The following is a 17,163-nucleotide window of genomic DNA, read 5'->3' as shown; positions in this document are numbered from 1 at the left end:
ATGTTGTTGTTAGCTTCAAAGCTAACGTTATACTACCAAGGCAGCGACATTACACGCCCCTACTGATCAAACGTGAATTAGTCAAAAGAGCACACACGGCAATTTCCATTGTTCTTTTCTTAATCTCAATGGCACTCAATTCAAAGACTTGGTCTCTCTCTTTTACAAAGACGGCGTCTCCAATATCAACTTTTAAGCCAAGCAGCTAATGGGATTACAGAGACACAGCTCCTCATTACACACATGAATCAGAGGTCACCCTCCGCAGGAACACCTTGTCCCACCCAGCCAAAAGCGGGATAAATACGGTAAAGGCTTTCCCGTAATCCTCGGCCTTCGATTCACGGGTGCGTTGTCGCTCTCGTTATCGGAGCCTAATTAGCCCGGACAAGATGGACGACATGAAAGAGCGCCCGCCGCCCGGTTCCCATAAAGGATCAGGTGATGCCACCCTTTGACACCCGCCTTGGAAATTTGCTACAAGCCGTTGAAAGCAGAACTATTTTTAAAAGTTCCCAAACTAGAAATATTAGGATCGTTAGCTCCAGAGGGTTAAAGATCACAATATTTTGCTGTGAAGCCGTTCTACCGGCTTGACCGGTATTGAAAATGATTTCAATCCAACAAAATGTCTACATAGTGATTAAAGTCTATTCACGGAAACGACATGAGGGCCACACATTTTTACTTTGCTTCCCATGGAGGGAAGCCTGTGGAGCCTTTTGCCTTTCACATAAATCTGCTTTACCTGCCACATTTACTAAAAACCCCAAAGTGGTTTGAAAGAGGCAAGTACAAGTCATAACGGGTGGAAAAAAAAATCTAACAACTTTCTTTTTAAAAGCATGTCAAATGTTCCCCCGGCAGAGTCTCAGCGTACGTGTGGGACAAGATAACTCCGCATCAAAACACCAATGATGTCATCGGTGGAGGATGTTGTGTGGACTCAGAGGATGCTTTTTTATTTTTTTAACTTGCACAGTGGCAGCCTGCCCAAAACAAACATTTTATTTTCATTTGTGCAATATTTGCTATTTCATTCATTTGTTGATATACATCTTTTCTTCGATTCACTGTTTGCTTTTTTTTTTTTTTGCTACTTGATGTATTTGCGGAGGCGGCCATTTTGCTGAAGGGCTCCATAATGCGCGCATCGGTGTCAACAACTCGTCTGGCCTCCTTGATGCACTTTTTTGCAGTCGAGAGTCTGGAGTGCTGAGCGGACACGACGTAAAGAAGAGTTACTGGGTCAGCGGGTATTCCACCGTGAAGGCTTTTGCTCTTTTTAAGCAGGCGGCCATTTTACCCCAAACCTTCTACTTGTCTTCTTGCTTCTTCTATGTATTCTTTTTTCCCCTATTTTATCCGTTGATCATTATTATTTTTACATATCTAGAGCCGACGGCGTGTGACCTACATGACGCCGCTGTCGTTGAGGCGTGACTTGGAGATTGAGGACGGAGAACGCTCGGGCAGACGCGTCCCCGTTGCTTGTATCCTCGGGAGAGGCCAAACAAGCAGAGCTGGCGGAGAAAAATGTTGATGATAAATGGAGCTCGCCTGTCACGTGCGCTCTCCTGGTGACATTTTATTCCTTCACAACAACAAGATGGAGGAGCATGCCCCTAAGCCCCTTCTCCATCTTGTCAAGCCTCTGTCAATACTTTTGCATTATTTAGAAAGTATGTGCTAGCGGGACCGAGGAAATCCAGCACGGATTCGTTCGTTGTTGACAAAAACTGCAAATCTGGTCATTGTTGACACTAAATTGTCTATAGTAATTGCAAAATTGTACGTAAAATCATATATTAGGGTACTTGAAAGTGTTTTTGATGTTCTCCAAAAAGTTAGGCTTACTGTAAAAAAAAAAAAAAAAAACCTCTTGACAAATTTTTACATTAGGCTCAAGGAATCCAAATTGTCTTTCTTTTCATAAAAATTGAAAACGACATGGATATTTTCAAAAATGTTTGAAGAATACATATAGTGTGATGTTTGGGAAACTACTATATGTTCAGAGATTAAAGATTGATCGGATTAAAAATTGAGATTAAAGAGATTAAAAAAATTAACATTCAAGAGATTAATCTCATCCTTACGATTAAAAATTGAGATTAATAATTGTCTTTGGCGCGAACAAACAAATTGTACAAGACTAAATAGGATTGTCATGATAGGACGCACAAGTCTGAGGACCAAAAAATGCACAGCTTGGATTAACACGTCACTTTCAAGGGGTTTTAATTAGCATTAGTGGAAGCACTAACTCAACTAAAGCACGCACGTTCGCGTGGTCTGGAGGCGCGTTGACGCTAATGCCTCATTTGGATAATGAGGGGTGATCTTGGCCGAGGCAAGGCCTCCCGCAGCGAGGACGCGTCGCTTCGCCGTCGGCCCGACCGTGTCTGCGAAAGAGCGTTTCGGCCGACAACAAGGTCGAACCAGACAAGTCAACCTGCCGCAGTGTGCGATTATAAATATCTTTGCATTGCTACTTTCATTCCGTGCAGCAGAAGGTGGCTGTTTGGCCTTTGAAAACTCTCTTGGAAAATGTAAAATCTTTTTGTGGATGTTCTCCAAAGGTTATTCCCTGGCTAACTTTTCATCTCCATTTTGTATTTTTCTCAACGCCGACCGCTGCTTACTTGGTAACATGGGAATCTTTAAACAGAAGCACTGGATTATTCACACGTACTCCAAAAAGAGGTTTGTTAAGGGAGTAAAGTTTCTTTTGGCCTTCAATCCTTTCCAAAATCCACTTTCATCATGTGCCTGAGCCCGTCCCATTTCCCATTTTTTCCTACTGCCGGGTGTTAGCCATGCATTTGTCGACTTTCTTCCTGTTCCTGATGGATCTGGTTGAACAAAAAGCTTTAGTGCACCTTAACTCAGATAAAAAAAGAAGCTTCAGATAGAATAAAATATATCTCTGGAAGGTAGGTTTGCCCATGGGCTGAACCTTAACTTCTCTGATCTCATCTCCTCCTCCTTGATGGTGATAAAACAAGGATATAAAAATTGTTTTCAGCGCAAAGCACATTACAAGTATGGTTGCCTTCCTTAGGCTGGTTAAAACAGTGGAACTGCACAAATGTATAATTGTGTAATAAAAAAAAGTGTAACTGCACACTATAAACATGCTTAACCTTATCACGAACTATGTCAAAGTGAATTGCTGAGTTTCGTGCGGTGATTTGCCGCCACCTTGTGGCCGTTATTTACATTGCACCACATCTACAGTGAGATGGAATTTTAATAACATCAACAATAAACCCGATAAATTACACAATTCCCCCAGCATTTGATTAAACGTCTCTGTGGGGGTGTATTTAAAATAAAAAACCTAACAATAATAATATTTAAAAGAAAATTTCCACAGGTCGACCTACCGGAAGGGAAAATAAATGTTCCCACATTTATCAGTACAATGAAAACAAAAGACAACAACGACAAGAGAATCGGTAATTATGGCATAATTGAGAACAGAGAGGCCATTCATCAGCACTTATTGTGCGGGGAAGAAAATGAAGACGGCGGCATCATTTTGCCCGCCGCACAAAAACAGAGCGGGCTTGTTTCCGAAGGTGATTAGTGTAAAAAAAAAGAGGCTGATTTCCTTTTCTTACATGACCACAGTGCAAGTTCATTCAATGTTTATAAGAACTAGATTAGTTTGAACGTTTTCTTTGAAATGTATGAATATATACGGAATGCTCATTAGGTTGATGACTCGGAACTGTCTTTGGCTTTTACAAGAAAAGATTCATTCGAGACTTAACTGCTTTGGATGTTTACCAAAATGTACATTAGCTTTAATGAATGCTCAATTGTGTTTCATGTTTATATAAACATACTCTAGCGCAAATGAAAACACTTGTCTTTGTTAATAACGGTCTTTGATGGTCACAAAAAAATCCTGAAGAATGGATTGTCTTATTAATTGACAGTCATGGAAATGTTGAGTTGATTAAAGACTGAATTGCGTTATAAAATAGTATTTTAAAAAGAAAACACTAAGTAGTCATCATTGTCCAAAGTTGGGCATCACTTTTGCTACCGAGAATGAAATGGACAAACTGTAAATATCTGACTGCATCCCCAGCAGGAACTCTTGAGTGTCAGTATACTGTATTTTTCTTGAAATTTCCGATTTCCTAGTTATTGGAATAGCCTCAAGATTGACAGCTTTGACAGACTTCAGCCAGTCTGTGACGGTGACCAGAATAGGCAGAAGAAAAAATAATGGAAAAATGGACGGATGGATGGATGGAAGCTAGCCACAACTATTCCACACTGTTGCAAAGATGATACACACAGTAGAATTTACCAGCCAATTGCGGGTGCGTACAAATTAATTTTGACCTTTTCAATTTGCTGCCTTGATTGTTGAGAATTAGATGATCAAACGTTCACAACTTCAACAGCCAGCTGTGCATAGATTAATTTTAGAGCAACTATTTTGTTTCCGGGGTCGATTAGCATATCAATTTTCATTGACAAAAATTTAAGACCTAAGATTTGAGAATTTGCTTGATTAAAAGTGGGTAACATCAATACCCAGTTGTGGGCGTAATTTATTTGAGTCCAGCTAGTTAGCTACTAAACTAGGCTAAATGAGAAGCTAGCATCCCCATATCTATAGTAATAAGTATGAAAATTTGGCCAAATTTGGCCCCAACCAAAGAAAACATTCCAAAGCAAATTACAATTTCACTCGGCTAATTTGCTACAGAGACAAGCTAAGCGACCGGGTTTGTTTAACATCCGATGCCCTTCTCCAACGATTTGATTAATCGGAGCCGACTACTTGTCGGCTTCCCTTCTGTAGAGTTGTGAGCGAAATGGGAATAAGCTATTTGTTTTGAGAAAACCAGGCCTGTTTTTCTTCGCTTTATCTTAAGGGAGAAGTGATTAAAAGACGAAGGTGCTTCATTAGATTGCAACGAACGACGCGTGTCCTTGGAGGAAGCGCTCCGTGCCCACGTGACTCATTGCGGTTCGACGCCTTCCCCCCCAAAACTAATTGAAACAAGGCGCTCCTTGGCCGCTGCTATCTGCTGAGCGCTGACAAATGGCGGGGCGAAGAGCTTGATTAAAATTTGCCTCTCTTAAGTGCTCCATCAGCGTTGCTTCCCGGCGCGGCGAAAACAGATTTCCTCGGATACGCAACAGCTTGTCTCGGACGTTTTATCTTGGCGAATAGTGGAAGCAGGGATGTTTTCCCTGGCAGACTTATATTGCTGTGTCAGTCCACGCTCATGCATAATGCACATCGCACGCAGCGACCGCGCATTCGGATAACTTCCCATTTTGATAGACGCCGGACGTCTGATATTTCTTGTCAGCGTCTCGGGTAAAGGCCAAGGCGTGAACGCGTTATTGACTAAATATGAAATGATTACATTTCTGCCCTTTAAAGCAACATTTGGAAATCAAATGTAAGAGCAGGTAAACAAACTTGTCTGGAAGGCCAGAAACAAGAATTGACCGGAAGCCGACACCATCAAATGAAGTTATTCGACCACAAGAAACAATCTGTTGACATTTTCCGGACCGCAAAATCACATTGCTGTGGACTAATGCTACCTGTTAGCAGGTACGCGATATTAGCTACCAGTTGGTTCAGTAGTCTTCTCATCATAAGATATACTTTTATAGCACTTTTTCTTAATCAGTAAGGCGCTAAATGTTAGCATTACATGGATCTGAAAATTTAACAGAAACTAATACCAAAAAAGTGCTATTGGAAGAGTCAAGAGGTCCTTTGTAGCTAAGCACTCAGCTAGTTATATATAATGTTAGCAATCTTAATCCCTTGTGTGACACACTGCTAATCTTGGAGTGAGCAGAAATCAAGCTGTTAGCATTTTAGAGACTTCAAAATCAAATCGCTCCGGATAATGCTACCTGCTGGCAATGACACACTGTTAGCTGCCGACAAGTCGCTGCTAAGCTTGCCCCAAGAGTCTTCGAATCACAATTTAGCATGTCCTCGCTATTTCTATCCTGACAATATGTCGCTACACATTAGCATTTCATCCAAAGAAAAACCTTTCGCATCTGTTTAAATTCAAAACGCTTAAAAATAACTGTTTGGAACTCAAACTTTGAGATCGTAACCAATCTTGTCTGAGCCAAATAAGGATTCCGCTGGAAACTGAGTCGAAAATTTTAGACACAAGCTTAATGTATTGTAAACAATGCTAATCGTTTTGCAGACAGGTCATGTCAATATTTAGATGAAGCATTCCAAAAACAAATAATTACTTTGGCATTTAGGTCGTTAGGTTAAACTGGCTTATGAGGCTCTTTTTAAATGTACTCTCTTGAATGTAAAGAGTTTAAGAACCTCTGGCTTAGAGTGTGTCTTGCATTTGCTGCTCCAGATAATAAACAAGGAATTGGCATCGTACATAACGAAAACAAGTCTCGACTTGAATCGAACCAGGAAACAGTTTCATCTCCCCCGTCACGTAGCACCTGCAATGTCGAGGCGCGTGGGCAGGTTCCAGCATGCCGCCGCATTCCTCGCCACATCAAACGGCAACCAACCCTGTGTTTGACAGTCATCTGTTGCCCTGAAATTTGACAGGCCGGCGTGTTGGAACTCCCAGCAGCTATGTTGGGTTATACTGTGACCTTTCACCGCTCATATAAAAAAATAAAACCTGATTGTGAACCTTTGGGAACTTGTATATAGAAACTTGAAAACAAATATGTTGTTACTTCACCAGCAAGAACAAGTCAAGCCTGTCCTTACTCGTTGACTAGCTAGATACGCCTTGATTGTGCTTTATCGACTCGCACTAGGCCACTTTTAGTGAGCTGCGAAATCAGGCGGAAAAACCAAGTGTGCATTGAAACGACGAATGCAAACATCCAGCAGCTGAATGTGCTTAAATGAAGTATCGTCTCTCTAGAGTCACTCAACACAAAGACACAGACGGCGGCAGTAGAACAAAGCGTGCTCATTGACAATAAATAGAGAAAATGACTTCAGTGGCTTTTCCTCTTTGTCTTTGCGTCGCATTGTGTGGCGTTCAGGGGCCCTTTCGTATGAGCCGATTGCTTCCTCGCTTTCCTGTCTGGTGACTAACGGCCGCCTCTCACACCTGAATTATCACACAATACACCCCCCCGCTCTCCTATCAAGAAAGAATAGCAAATAAAAATAAAGGCACTGTATGGCAGTTGTTCCCGAGATGGGATGTGAGTCACCAACAATCCTAGAGTGTTGGTACAGCACCACCCCCGCCTGGAAGGAACGCAAAAAAAAAAAAAAAATCCATACGTTTAAGTAAGATGTTTCTTCGCCCACCACGGTGTTGCTGAATCATCCGTCAATAAACGCGCTACCAACTTCCCCGACGTTATTCAGGGTTGCACAACACTGCTTCATTCCCGCACTTTTACGATATTAGCATCGACGTATCATTGGCTACATCCAAGTGAAGCTAGCTTCTCCAATTTTGTCGCTAACCAATGAAAATCTCAAAACAACAAAAAGCTCACGGCGATTTTGGCAAACCCTGTCACTTAGCCAGCTAGCGCTTAGCGACTGCGGATTTTTGGCAGCTGCTAGTCACTTAAGTCCTTCCAACACTAGCAACTTGCATTTTTTACAACTTCTTTCATTTGTCAGTAATTGCTTAGCGACCCCACCGGTCGCTACACACTCACTACCACACTCATTCATGAGCAAGCTGTTAGCGAAACATAGAATCGGAGACGGCTTGTAGCTTTGTTAGTAGCTTTTTGCTCTTGCCAGTTATGAAGCCATGCCAGAGAACGCCAAAAGAACAAGAAAGCGCCGAGGAACGGCCGCCTACCGGTGATGTTGACGTCCACGATGCCGGTGCGCGTGCCGATGCCGTTGGTGGCGTCGCACACGTACGTGCCGGCCAAGTCGTAGGTGACGGGGCCCTTGAAGAACAAGCTGTTGTTCTTGATCTCCACGTTGCTCGGCAGTGAGCCGTTCAAGCTGAAAGGTGGAGGGAAAGAGCGTTAGAGAGAACGTAGAAAATACAGCACCGCTCACAGATCGCAACCATCATCCATCTTTCTAAATTACGAGGGAGGCCCCAACAGGAACATTCCACGCTGAAAGCTGAAAATTTATGAGAAACAAACATCCAGTATAACAAATAAAAATAGTCTGAAATAAAACGAATTGTAAAATTGTCAAAACTGGAAAAAAAAGACATTTTAATGACAAAAAACAAAATATAAATAGCAGAAAATACATATATTGAATTAAAACGAATTGTACAAATGTCAGAACACTGAAAATAACGTCAGTATATGAGAAGACTTATAGGCTGTGTTTCGGGGCTTACTTTGACAACCGGCTTATTGTCTGCATTTCATCAGGTAAGCTAGCTGCCCTGCGGGAGATTAGAAACCAGGAAAAAAAAAAAAAAAGAGCATTCGCAGGGCAGAAAATGGGGAAAGAGTAGCGTGCATGTCTACGCAATATTAGACAGTTGCATGTTGAATGTAATCTGTCATCCTAAATAACTGAGCAACCAGATCCCAACAGGTATGCTGCAGCCTGAGGGGGGGGTCGTTAAACAGGTATGTAAGTGGGAGATGGAGTCAACATTTGTGTTCGGGGGGGGCTTACTCCCCCTCCCACCCCGGAAGACCAACTGATCAAATGATAACATGTCGATGAAGTGGCCTCAGGTGTTTGCCGCCACGGCAATGCTTCCCCTCGCTTGATCAGGTCATGCATCGGATAGCCTCTTTATTCATTTACACGGGAAGGAGAGGCCGCCGTGTCGTTTGCGGCCGTATCGACTTCCAACAACAAGTCGCCCGTTTCCTTCGTTGGCTTCATTGACCGCGAATGGACGAGAGTGTCTGGCGAGTGCGCTTGGACGGTCGCTGTATTAACGGGAGTCCATTTCCTTGTGTTTGAAAATTTGAATAACATCTAAATAATGGTTAACATGTGTGTTTTATTGTTTTGACATTTTTAGTACTGACCGTTTAACATTTTTGACACATTTTGACACTTTTACTGTTGACAGTAGTTAACATGAAGAATTATTGTTTAAAAATGCGGTTAACTTTTTAAACACTCTTAGGTGGGTGATTCTTTTGACGTTGTTAACATTAACAGCAATTCAACAGACCTGAAATATGATGTCACGCTAATGACATGAATGTCAGTGGATGCACTGACACCTCTGCTATTTGCTAAGTGTGTGTGTGTGGGCGGAAGCCCTGGACCAGCCTGTTCCGGATGCTTCCGTCACAGCCTTGCGCTGACCTCCAGCGCCGAGCCCAGGGGAGCCTTCACAACAAATTTGGCGTCTGGCTTTCAGCGCCGCAATGGCCGTCCCCTCCGATCTGTCAGCGCCGCGCCCTCGTCTTGCTAGATCACATCTCTCCTCTCTGCCGCTTTTATCCACCCCCCCCCTCGCTTGCATCGTCCTTTGAGTTCTTTATCCAAGCTTCTCTTGCTGAGAGCTAGCTTGATATATATGCATGCATACATAAAAGCGCTAACCGGAGGGAGGCTCGCGCCGTGGCTACGATGATCAATTAATCTACGTCTACTCCGCTGGCGTGACTTATTTGTTCACCTCGCCGCCGCTGAGCATTTAGCGCATAAATTGCCGCATTTATCTGTGTACTTGGCCTCGACGCTGCTGTTTACAAAAAAAAAAAGTCTCATGTCCACGGAACAGTTTTTGTGGTACGCTGCGAGAATACAAAAAGGATGAAATCGTGGGAAACGTTAAAAATCTTTGTTCCTATATGAACTCTAGCATGTTGGCATTCGATTATATTCTGATTATATTAGCAGCTACGAGGGTATAAAAAAAATAATTGAAGTCTTACACTGTCAACTCGTGAACAATTTGAAACGGTCTCCGAATTTCCATTCAAGGACGGAGATTGGAACTGTTGTTTGTTTTTGGCATCGTTGCTCCAATGGAGCCATTGTGATCGGCCTCGGGTCAGGCTTCTTATCGCCATCAAAACAAACAAGCGACCAGAGAGAAGTAGCACGGCAAGGACACTGAAGATATCCTAGACGTGTTCGTACAACTCAAAAAAAAAAAGTGTCGAGCATGATACAGAAATTTCTGTCAAAAGTACGAAATTTGGGGAATATTTGTGGAATACTAAGAAACGTTACAGAATAACTGCAATACGCCATGCAGGAATGTTATTCAAATCTTTTACTTCCGCGTTTTATTGATCGACATAATTGCACCTGACTGGAAATGGAGCATTCTTTTTTCCATTTGTGAGACAGTCAAGACTTCTTTAGCTGTGTATCAGGAGGGCTGATTGTTGTGCTGTGTACGGCGCGCATCGACTGCTATGCGACGAGGCCCTGCTGTCATCATTTTAAAAAATGCGTCGCCACACGGAGACCAAGCTGAGCGCGCCCACTCATTCTGTTAACTTGACTTCATTATGCGCTTTTATTATGCTTTATTACCCGCGGGGGGTGCAAATTTGTCATACATTAGCCTGCCGTGTCTGCTCGGCACAGAAACCTTTGCAAAACTCAAGAAAAAAAAAAAGTAAGAAAATAGAGCTGTGCATCACTCTGCATGAAGCTTTAAACGGTTGGGTTAAAAAGAAAATGTTAAGAATGATAAATGAATAAACAGGGTAAAAACAAACAAACAAAACCTTTGAGTATTAAAAAAAAAACAGGCAAAAAGATCATTCGGATAAAAGAAAAATAGCTTAGGTGAAGTAAACAGACAAACCCTAAAATAGAATAAAATGAAAAATGTATAATAATAAAAAAATAATAATAAAAAGAGTTTTTTGTGACGTGTGGGCACCACTCACAGTTTCCATTGGTAGATGGTGACCGGCGGGTTGGCATCCGCCCGGCAGGTCAGCTGAACATTCTGGCGGTTCAGGTACCAGTTGGCATCAAAGCCCTCGATTTTCACCTCGGGTTCATCTGCAGAGCGAGTACAAGAGGCAGCTGGGTCACACAAACATGCTTTTGTGGAACCTCCAGATTAAAAAAAAAAAAAAAAAAACCAGCAGGAATTCAAAACAAGCGTGTTGAGTTCTGTCCTCGCTGCTTGGCTTCATACCGAAGTTCAGACGGCAGTCTCCACTCATCACGGTCGTATAATTTGTCAACAACTCATTCATCGCCTGGAGCTACATACTGTACGATACGTTTGACTTGGTTTACTGAGAGCAGCAAAACTTCAAGATGTATTTTGTTGTTGTTCGAATAGCACGATTGATACTGCTTAACGCTAAACAATAATATTTTGCTGCTCTGTAATTTCCTTCTCAATTCTCTAACCAAAAATATTCTTCCAAAATCCAAACAAAATCTCAATATCCTGACCAAAACCACAAATACAATTTTCACTCCCCTTAAATCCTAGAAAATTGGGGGGAAAAAAATCCTATCACCGTCCCAAACCCCTCCCCCCAAAAATCTCAAAAAATGATTAATTGGTGACCAGAATGTATTCCTGCCAAATCATCATCAAAAAATTAATATTGGTTAAGCCCTATTTAAAACTGATCAATTGTTCTCCAAATGTCTCCAAGGACAATAAAAGCAAATAAGCGAATGCTTACACTGCACATTGAGCACCACGCTGTCGGTAAACCTCTCATTGCGGTAGGTGACGATGCACGTCAGCTTCTGCTTGTGCGTCTCCCGGCCGGGCACGATCACGTAGTTGCTGCGCACCGTCACCGTGCCGTTCTGGTTGCGGATCTCCTGGAAGGTGGCCTCGCCCTTCAGCCTGGTGTCCCAGCGGATGATGCTGGGCGGCTTGCCGTTGGCCGACACGCACGTGGCCACCGTCATCTTGCGGCGCTGCGAGCGAGCCACGATGGTGGGCGTGGTCAAGGTCATGCGAGTCATTGGGCGAGCTGCAGAGGCGGGGAGAAAAATATTGATTCAAGGGGCAACTTAATTGTTATTAATTATGCAAAAAAAGGCACATTTTTACTCCTACCTTTGGTATTTGAATTCAATGAACAAAAAACTTTGTACATGACATGTGTTACCTCCCAGGGGGGGGCGTGCTAAGTAAGCAAAGATGCGCTAATCAAGAAAAGTTGTGCCGTGTTCTCAAAGCGAAAATGCAAGTCTCGCAGATGGAGAAGCCCAACGTGCGTACTCATCTTATTGGAAATCCTTTGTGAGGTGCCAATTAGCAATCTCCACTTAGTGCACGCTTGATCTTAAAGTAAACGCAAAGAGGGTAGGCGCTTTCGGATGCGAAAGAGCTCAGCGGGCTCTAAAGAAGAGCGCAAAGGGGCTCTCGGATCTAAAACGAACATCTAAGAGTTGTTTGGGAATAAGGGCCACTTGGGGTATTTCTTTCTTTCAAAGGAAAATGTATCAAGCCTCACATATTGGCTTTGATGAGAATTAATTCTTGTATTTTCTTCTAAAACCAGATGATTCAAGCACAAGTGAAGTTAAGGGGGCCGAAACATTTCAGTTTAACCAGTAATTTTCTTGAAAAGTGGATTAATTAACGTTTTCCAGCCAAGTTTAACTCACTCAATATCGCATGTTTCGATTTCCTAGAATTTGCTTTCCTGGACATCGCAGGACATTGAATTAAAATTAGCAACTAGAAATAAACTCGATATTTGGATTACCGAGATTCACCGGATTGGAAGAAGACATTGGATTTTATTAACACCAAATGAAAAAAGCAACAAAGTAACACCCCAAATATCTTGCGGAAGGAAATAAAATATAACTAGTAGGCCTTGTTAGCTAGCTAGCCAACGACATTAGTTCCAAGACAGCTAGCCAGTGAGCTAGTTAGCTAGCTAGCTAGAGACAGATCGATACCAAGGAAAAGGGTGCACCCATTGGAAGTCATTAGGTTACGTGGTTTAAACAAAGCTATAACAAGAATCTAACACAGAAGCGTGCTGTAGATTCTTGCCGGATCCTGTAAAAAAATCCCAAAAAAAACAACGCTTTGGTGGTGAGGCGTTCAAAGGGAGCGCCTCACCCCAATTAGCGCACTCGACCCGTGGTGGCGTCACTGTCAGAAGGCGGGGCGGGTGACACAGAGGTTGCGTTTATGCAAACTGTAAAAAGTCTCTTCAGACAAAAGTCTTCAGAGCGAAGGGAAAAAAAAGTGCTGCTTGCCCAAGGCCTTCAAAGGCAGTTTGGCTAAACAAGCGCCGAACTCAAAACGCGGCGATCATTCTTTAAACGCTTCACTAAATAGGAAAATTTACCTTTGACCTTGCTTTATCTGACTTGTGTGTAAAAAAAAGAAAACATTGAAGCATTTACAAGACTAATTCGACTTAAAAACCTTTGACCCATATTAAAAGAATCTTTCAGCAGCTTATCATTTTTGATCAATGGAATTTTTTTTTTTTATAGAAGACGTTCACTGCCATCCTCAAGGCAACTGGTAAATATTCTCAAAATTCAAGTTGTTTTCTTTATGAAAGAAGAAAAACGTTAAATATCTCCTAAATGCAACATAAGACTAAAACCCAACTTACCAAAGACGGTGAGGTTGACCATGTTCTCGCGGTTGCCCGCCGGGAAGGTGGTGTACTCGCAGATGTACGCCGCCTCATCGTACAGCTGCAAGTTGGAGAAGACGATGGTGGTGTCCTCCAGCGAGGGCGTGCGGTGGCGCACGGCCGCCTGCTTGAAGCTGACGCGCTCCTTGAAGGGCGCCAGCACGGAGACGCCCAGAGCCGGGTTGGCGATGGCCACGTTCTGCTTGGTGCCGTTGAGCAGCTTCTGCCAGGTCACCTGCGAGATCTTCACCGGCGGGTTGCTGTTGATGAAAATGCAGCGCAGCTCCACCTGGGAGCCCACGAAGCCCGACTTGCTCGAGTCCATCTGGACCATCTGGGAGCGGGCACCTGAGGAGGCAAAGATGAGAACGTTCGTCAGGAATTGCAGCCAAGTTCTGTGACGGCAAGAAACTGCGATCTGCTTTCATAGAAAAAAATCCAAATGGTAATAAAACCTACATTGAAATCCCCAAAAAAGCTTTTTTGTTTTTTCCCTCGAATCTATGAATGTCATGTCTTAACAATGACATTTTTTCTTGAAAAGTATCAACTTTTTTAATTCCCCTGGCATTTACCTCTGCATGATGATGTTTAATTGGCATACAGATTATGAGAAGGTCTTTGGAGAAAAAAAAAAAAACTTTGTAAAAGCCTTGCTGCACAAGCAAATGAGCAAAAGCCTGACCCTGGGACGACCATTTAGCGCTGAAAGTCAAAGCCTGCTGTTTAGGGACGTGCATACATAGCAGTACAGCCGCTTAAAATGCGCTAAAAGCCGAGGGGGGGACGTCGGGGTCCGCCGTGGGTGCCGTTCCTGACGAGAAGGGAGGCTTCCCGCGAGAAGAAATGTATCGCTAATGAACGAGGGCCTCGCCGGCGTGTCGTTTCCCACCGACTGCCTCCTCCTCGTGTAGCGCCGATGCTATTGCCCTTTTAATTACCTCCAACTTACTCCCAGGAACTGCCGGTGGCCATTATCAACCATGTGGAAGCTCTTAATAAACGTAATTTGAGCATGCGCGTAAAGAAAACTCAAGCGAGCTCGTTTGTCGCCGACATTCAAGGGCTTTAGTTATGAAATAATGAGGAAAAAAAACATCACATTTATTTAACCCACACAAAATAAGTCCCAGACTTGTAGCCCTTTTAATAGCCTAGCAAAAAGGCTCGCTCCAAGCTAATTTGAGATTATTTACACTTAATGTCCGTACAAATGGGAAACGAATGGTCACTAAGGAAACGCGGTACTCTAACGGCCCCATAAGAACAATTAAGTGAATTAACGTTATCTTTCGTCGGTTTACGGGATGTCACGAAGCCTAACGCCGGCCTGACAAGCGCACAACAGCGTGCCGTCACGTCCAGCTTTGTCTTTGCTGCATCTTTATTATCAGCCAGCCTTGATTAATGTTCACTTGCAGGTGAAATATGATGATGTCCCATTTCCTCCCCCCTGGCGTCTCCTCCTGCGAGGCCTCGGATTTACAAGCCGGCTGTAATCAGCCACAAGGCGCGAGCCAGCAGGACTAGCTGCGAGGGGAAAGTCTTGAGTTAACGACTCATAAAGCCACTGGTGAATCATGTCGTAAAAGCTGAGACAAAATTTGCTGTGGTACTTAGCAAACACATGGACCCAAAACAGAAACCCTAACCCAGGCCTGAAACAGTCACCCTAACCTGTTTTGAAACCCTAATTTCAAACAGTACCCCAGTTTTGAAATGCTAATTCGAGACCTGGAAACTGCACCTTGAAACCGTGGGGGGCTGGAAAACTCAATACATCCTTGAAACTCTAACCCAGGATCACATTTGAAACATTTCCCCAGACTTGAAGCCCTCTACCAAAGCTCAACCCAATCCTAAAATCATAATTTGACTTGTTTGAAACCCTGAAACACAAATCTGAACATCAACCAAAGCTTCAACCAAGGGTTGAAACTCTAATTTAAAACCCTAACCCGTGCCTGATATTCTGAACTCGACTTGAAACCCTAATTGGAAACTGATGGCTAGACTAGATAGAGAGATAGCGAGAGATGATCACATCAGATTGACAGGTGATGTGTCACGGCAAGCTTTTCTGTCAAAGCCGTCTAGGCCGCAGCAAATAAACGGCAGCGCATTCCATCTCCGACACACTTACGACGGACGCACTTGCGTTCTGAGGCGGAACACTGTGAAAAAAGACCAATTCCATGCATTGTTATGGCTTTCGCTCAAGCGCCGCCACCGCCGAAGAGACTTAAGTGACAACCTTTAGAAGTTAGCAAGCGCAACATCATCTTTCATTTCCCCCTCATCCCCCGCGTCGCGTCTGCGGAGATTTGGACTCGCACCACCCACCAGATGACAGATTGATTCACTAACCCGCTTTGACAGCGAGGACTAGCAACCTTGTCATATGTACCTTGAGGAACACCTGTGTCCTTGCGCACCTCTGCTCTGCTTTATCACCGCTAACATTAGCCGGCCTAACGCTAGCAGCCGCGAGATATTTCAGGAGACGGCAAACGCAATTTAGCGCCGCTTTAAGTTGGATCCGGAGCTCCTTCCTCAACGTTTAAAAACAGAACCAATCAAAGCTGTTGATGGCAACTGCTATGAACATATTCTACGCTAACTTTTTGTGATATTTACAGAAGACGTGTGCTAACGCCAGAGCTAAAGCCTGATATATTAGCTACTCAATTAAATGGGGGAAAGAGATTAAAGGTGAAACACCATCAGGCCAAATCGAAGGAAAGCCTAAACCAGGTTGTTAACTTTAATCGTCATCTTCTCTGACCCTGAGGTGTGGAATACAATTAATTGTCAGGTACATATTTACCACGATGTGAAAAACAATAGAACAAAGGGTGTGAAATTTAGCACGCAACACTTGCTTCGCCCTTCTCTGTGTGAAAAACAGAAGCTGATAAATGGCAGCTCTAATAGGCTGATTTGAAAAGAAACCATTACAGCTGTATTCTTGAAACAAACATGGAAGTCAAACTTTCCAGCAGTATAAAGTTAAAGAGTAGCCTAGACGCTCGCTCGCCTCGCTGAGTTCTGTGAGAAAGACCCCAGCTGCCGCTCCTGTGCCGTTGCTATTTTCCAGAAATATTGGGTCGGTCATGTTCTTTAAAAAACACAAAGCCTGCCAGAGCCACAAAATACTGGCAGGAGATTTTCTGGTGTGAAATACTGCAGTCCCTCCCATCATCTTTGCCGCTCTTCCTCCTCTTTTTCTGAAGCAAATAAACAGGCCCTCGCGCAAATGGAAACCAGAGGGCTACGCGTAATTACGAAGCCACAGAGCCCAGATCCCCGCTGTCGAAGGGCCAGGGGGCGCCCACGGGGACTTGAAAACTGGAAGAGTCCTCGCCTGACACGGTGGAGCTGTAATTACAGCGTTACATGGAAAAGGTAGACTTTGGGAGAAGGGCGGCGATTGAGGGAGATTTATTATCATGTGGTCGATTTAAAGCCGGGACGGCAGAGGACGTGGAGAGGACAAAGAGAGAGTACGAAACACTTCCAGGTGAGCCCGCTTGGATCGAAAACTGGGCGTCATTAAAGCAGCCGCAGTCGTCTGGCCCCCCACTGATAGCGACGCTCCTTTGGCCTTGCGACCAAGCATTCAGAACCAATCGGGTCCAGCAA

At 43.6% G+C, this 17,163-nt stretch overlaps 1 protein-coding gene across 5 annotated transcripts in view; it reads right to left on the bottom strand.

Moving 5' to 3' along the window:
• nectin1b (nectin cell adhesion molecule 1b) overlaps window positions 1-17,163 on the bottom strand; it is a 106,477-nt gene that overhangs the window by 52,157 nt on the left and 37,157 nt on the right. For all 5 annotated transcript variants that reach the window (XM_088380626.1, XM_088380627.1, XM_088380629.1 and 2 more), the window contains 4 exons: window positions 13,498-13,869; window positions 11,584-11,883; window positions 10,822-10,939; window positions 7,830-7,981 (listed from right to left, as the gene is read on the bottom strand). In XM_088380626.1, the coding sequence (XP_088236752.1) occupies window positions 7,830-7,981; window positions 10,822-10,939; window positions 11,584-11,883; window positions 13,498-13,869 (942 nt within the window). The remainder of the gene's footprint in view (window positions 1-7,829; window positions 7,982-10,821; window positions 10,940-11,583; window positions 11,884-13,497; window positions 13,870-17,163) is intronic.

The sequence above is a fragment of the Syngnathus floridae genome, chromosome 7 (genome assembly GCF_059516105.1).
Source record: "Syngnathus floridae isolate MCC-2025c chromosome 7, RoL_Sflo_1.0, whole genome shotgun sequence".
NCBI lineage: Eukaryota > Metazoa > Chordata > Actinopteri > Syngnathiformes > Syngnathidae > Syngnathus > Syngnathus floridae.
The sequence above is the reverse complement of the archived record's forward strand: the minus strand, read 5'-3'. Positions and strand labels throughout refer to the sequence as shown.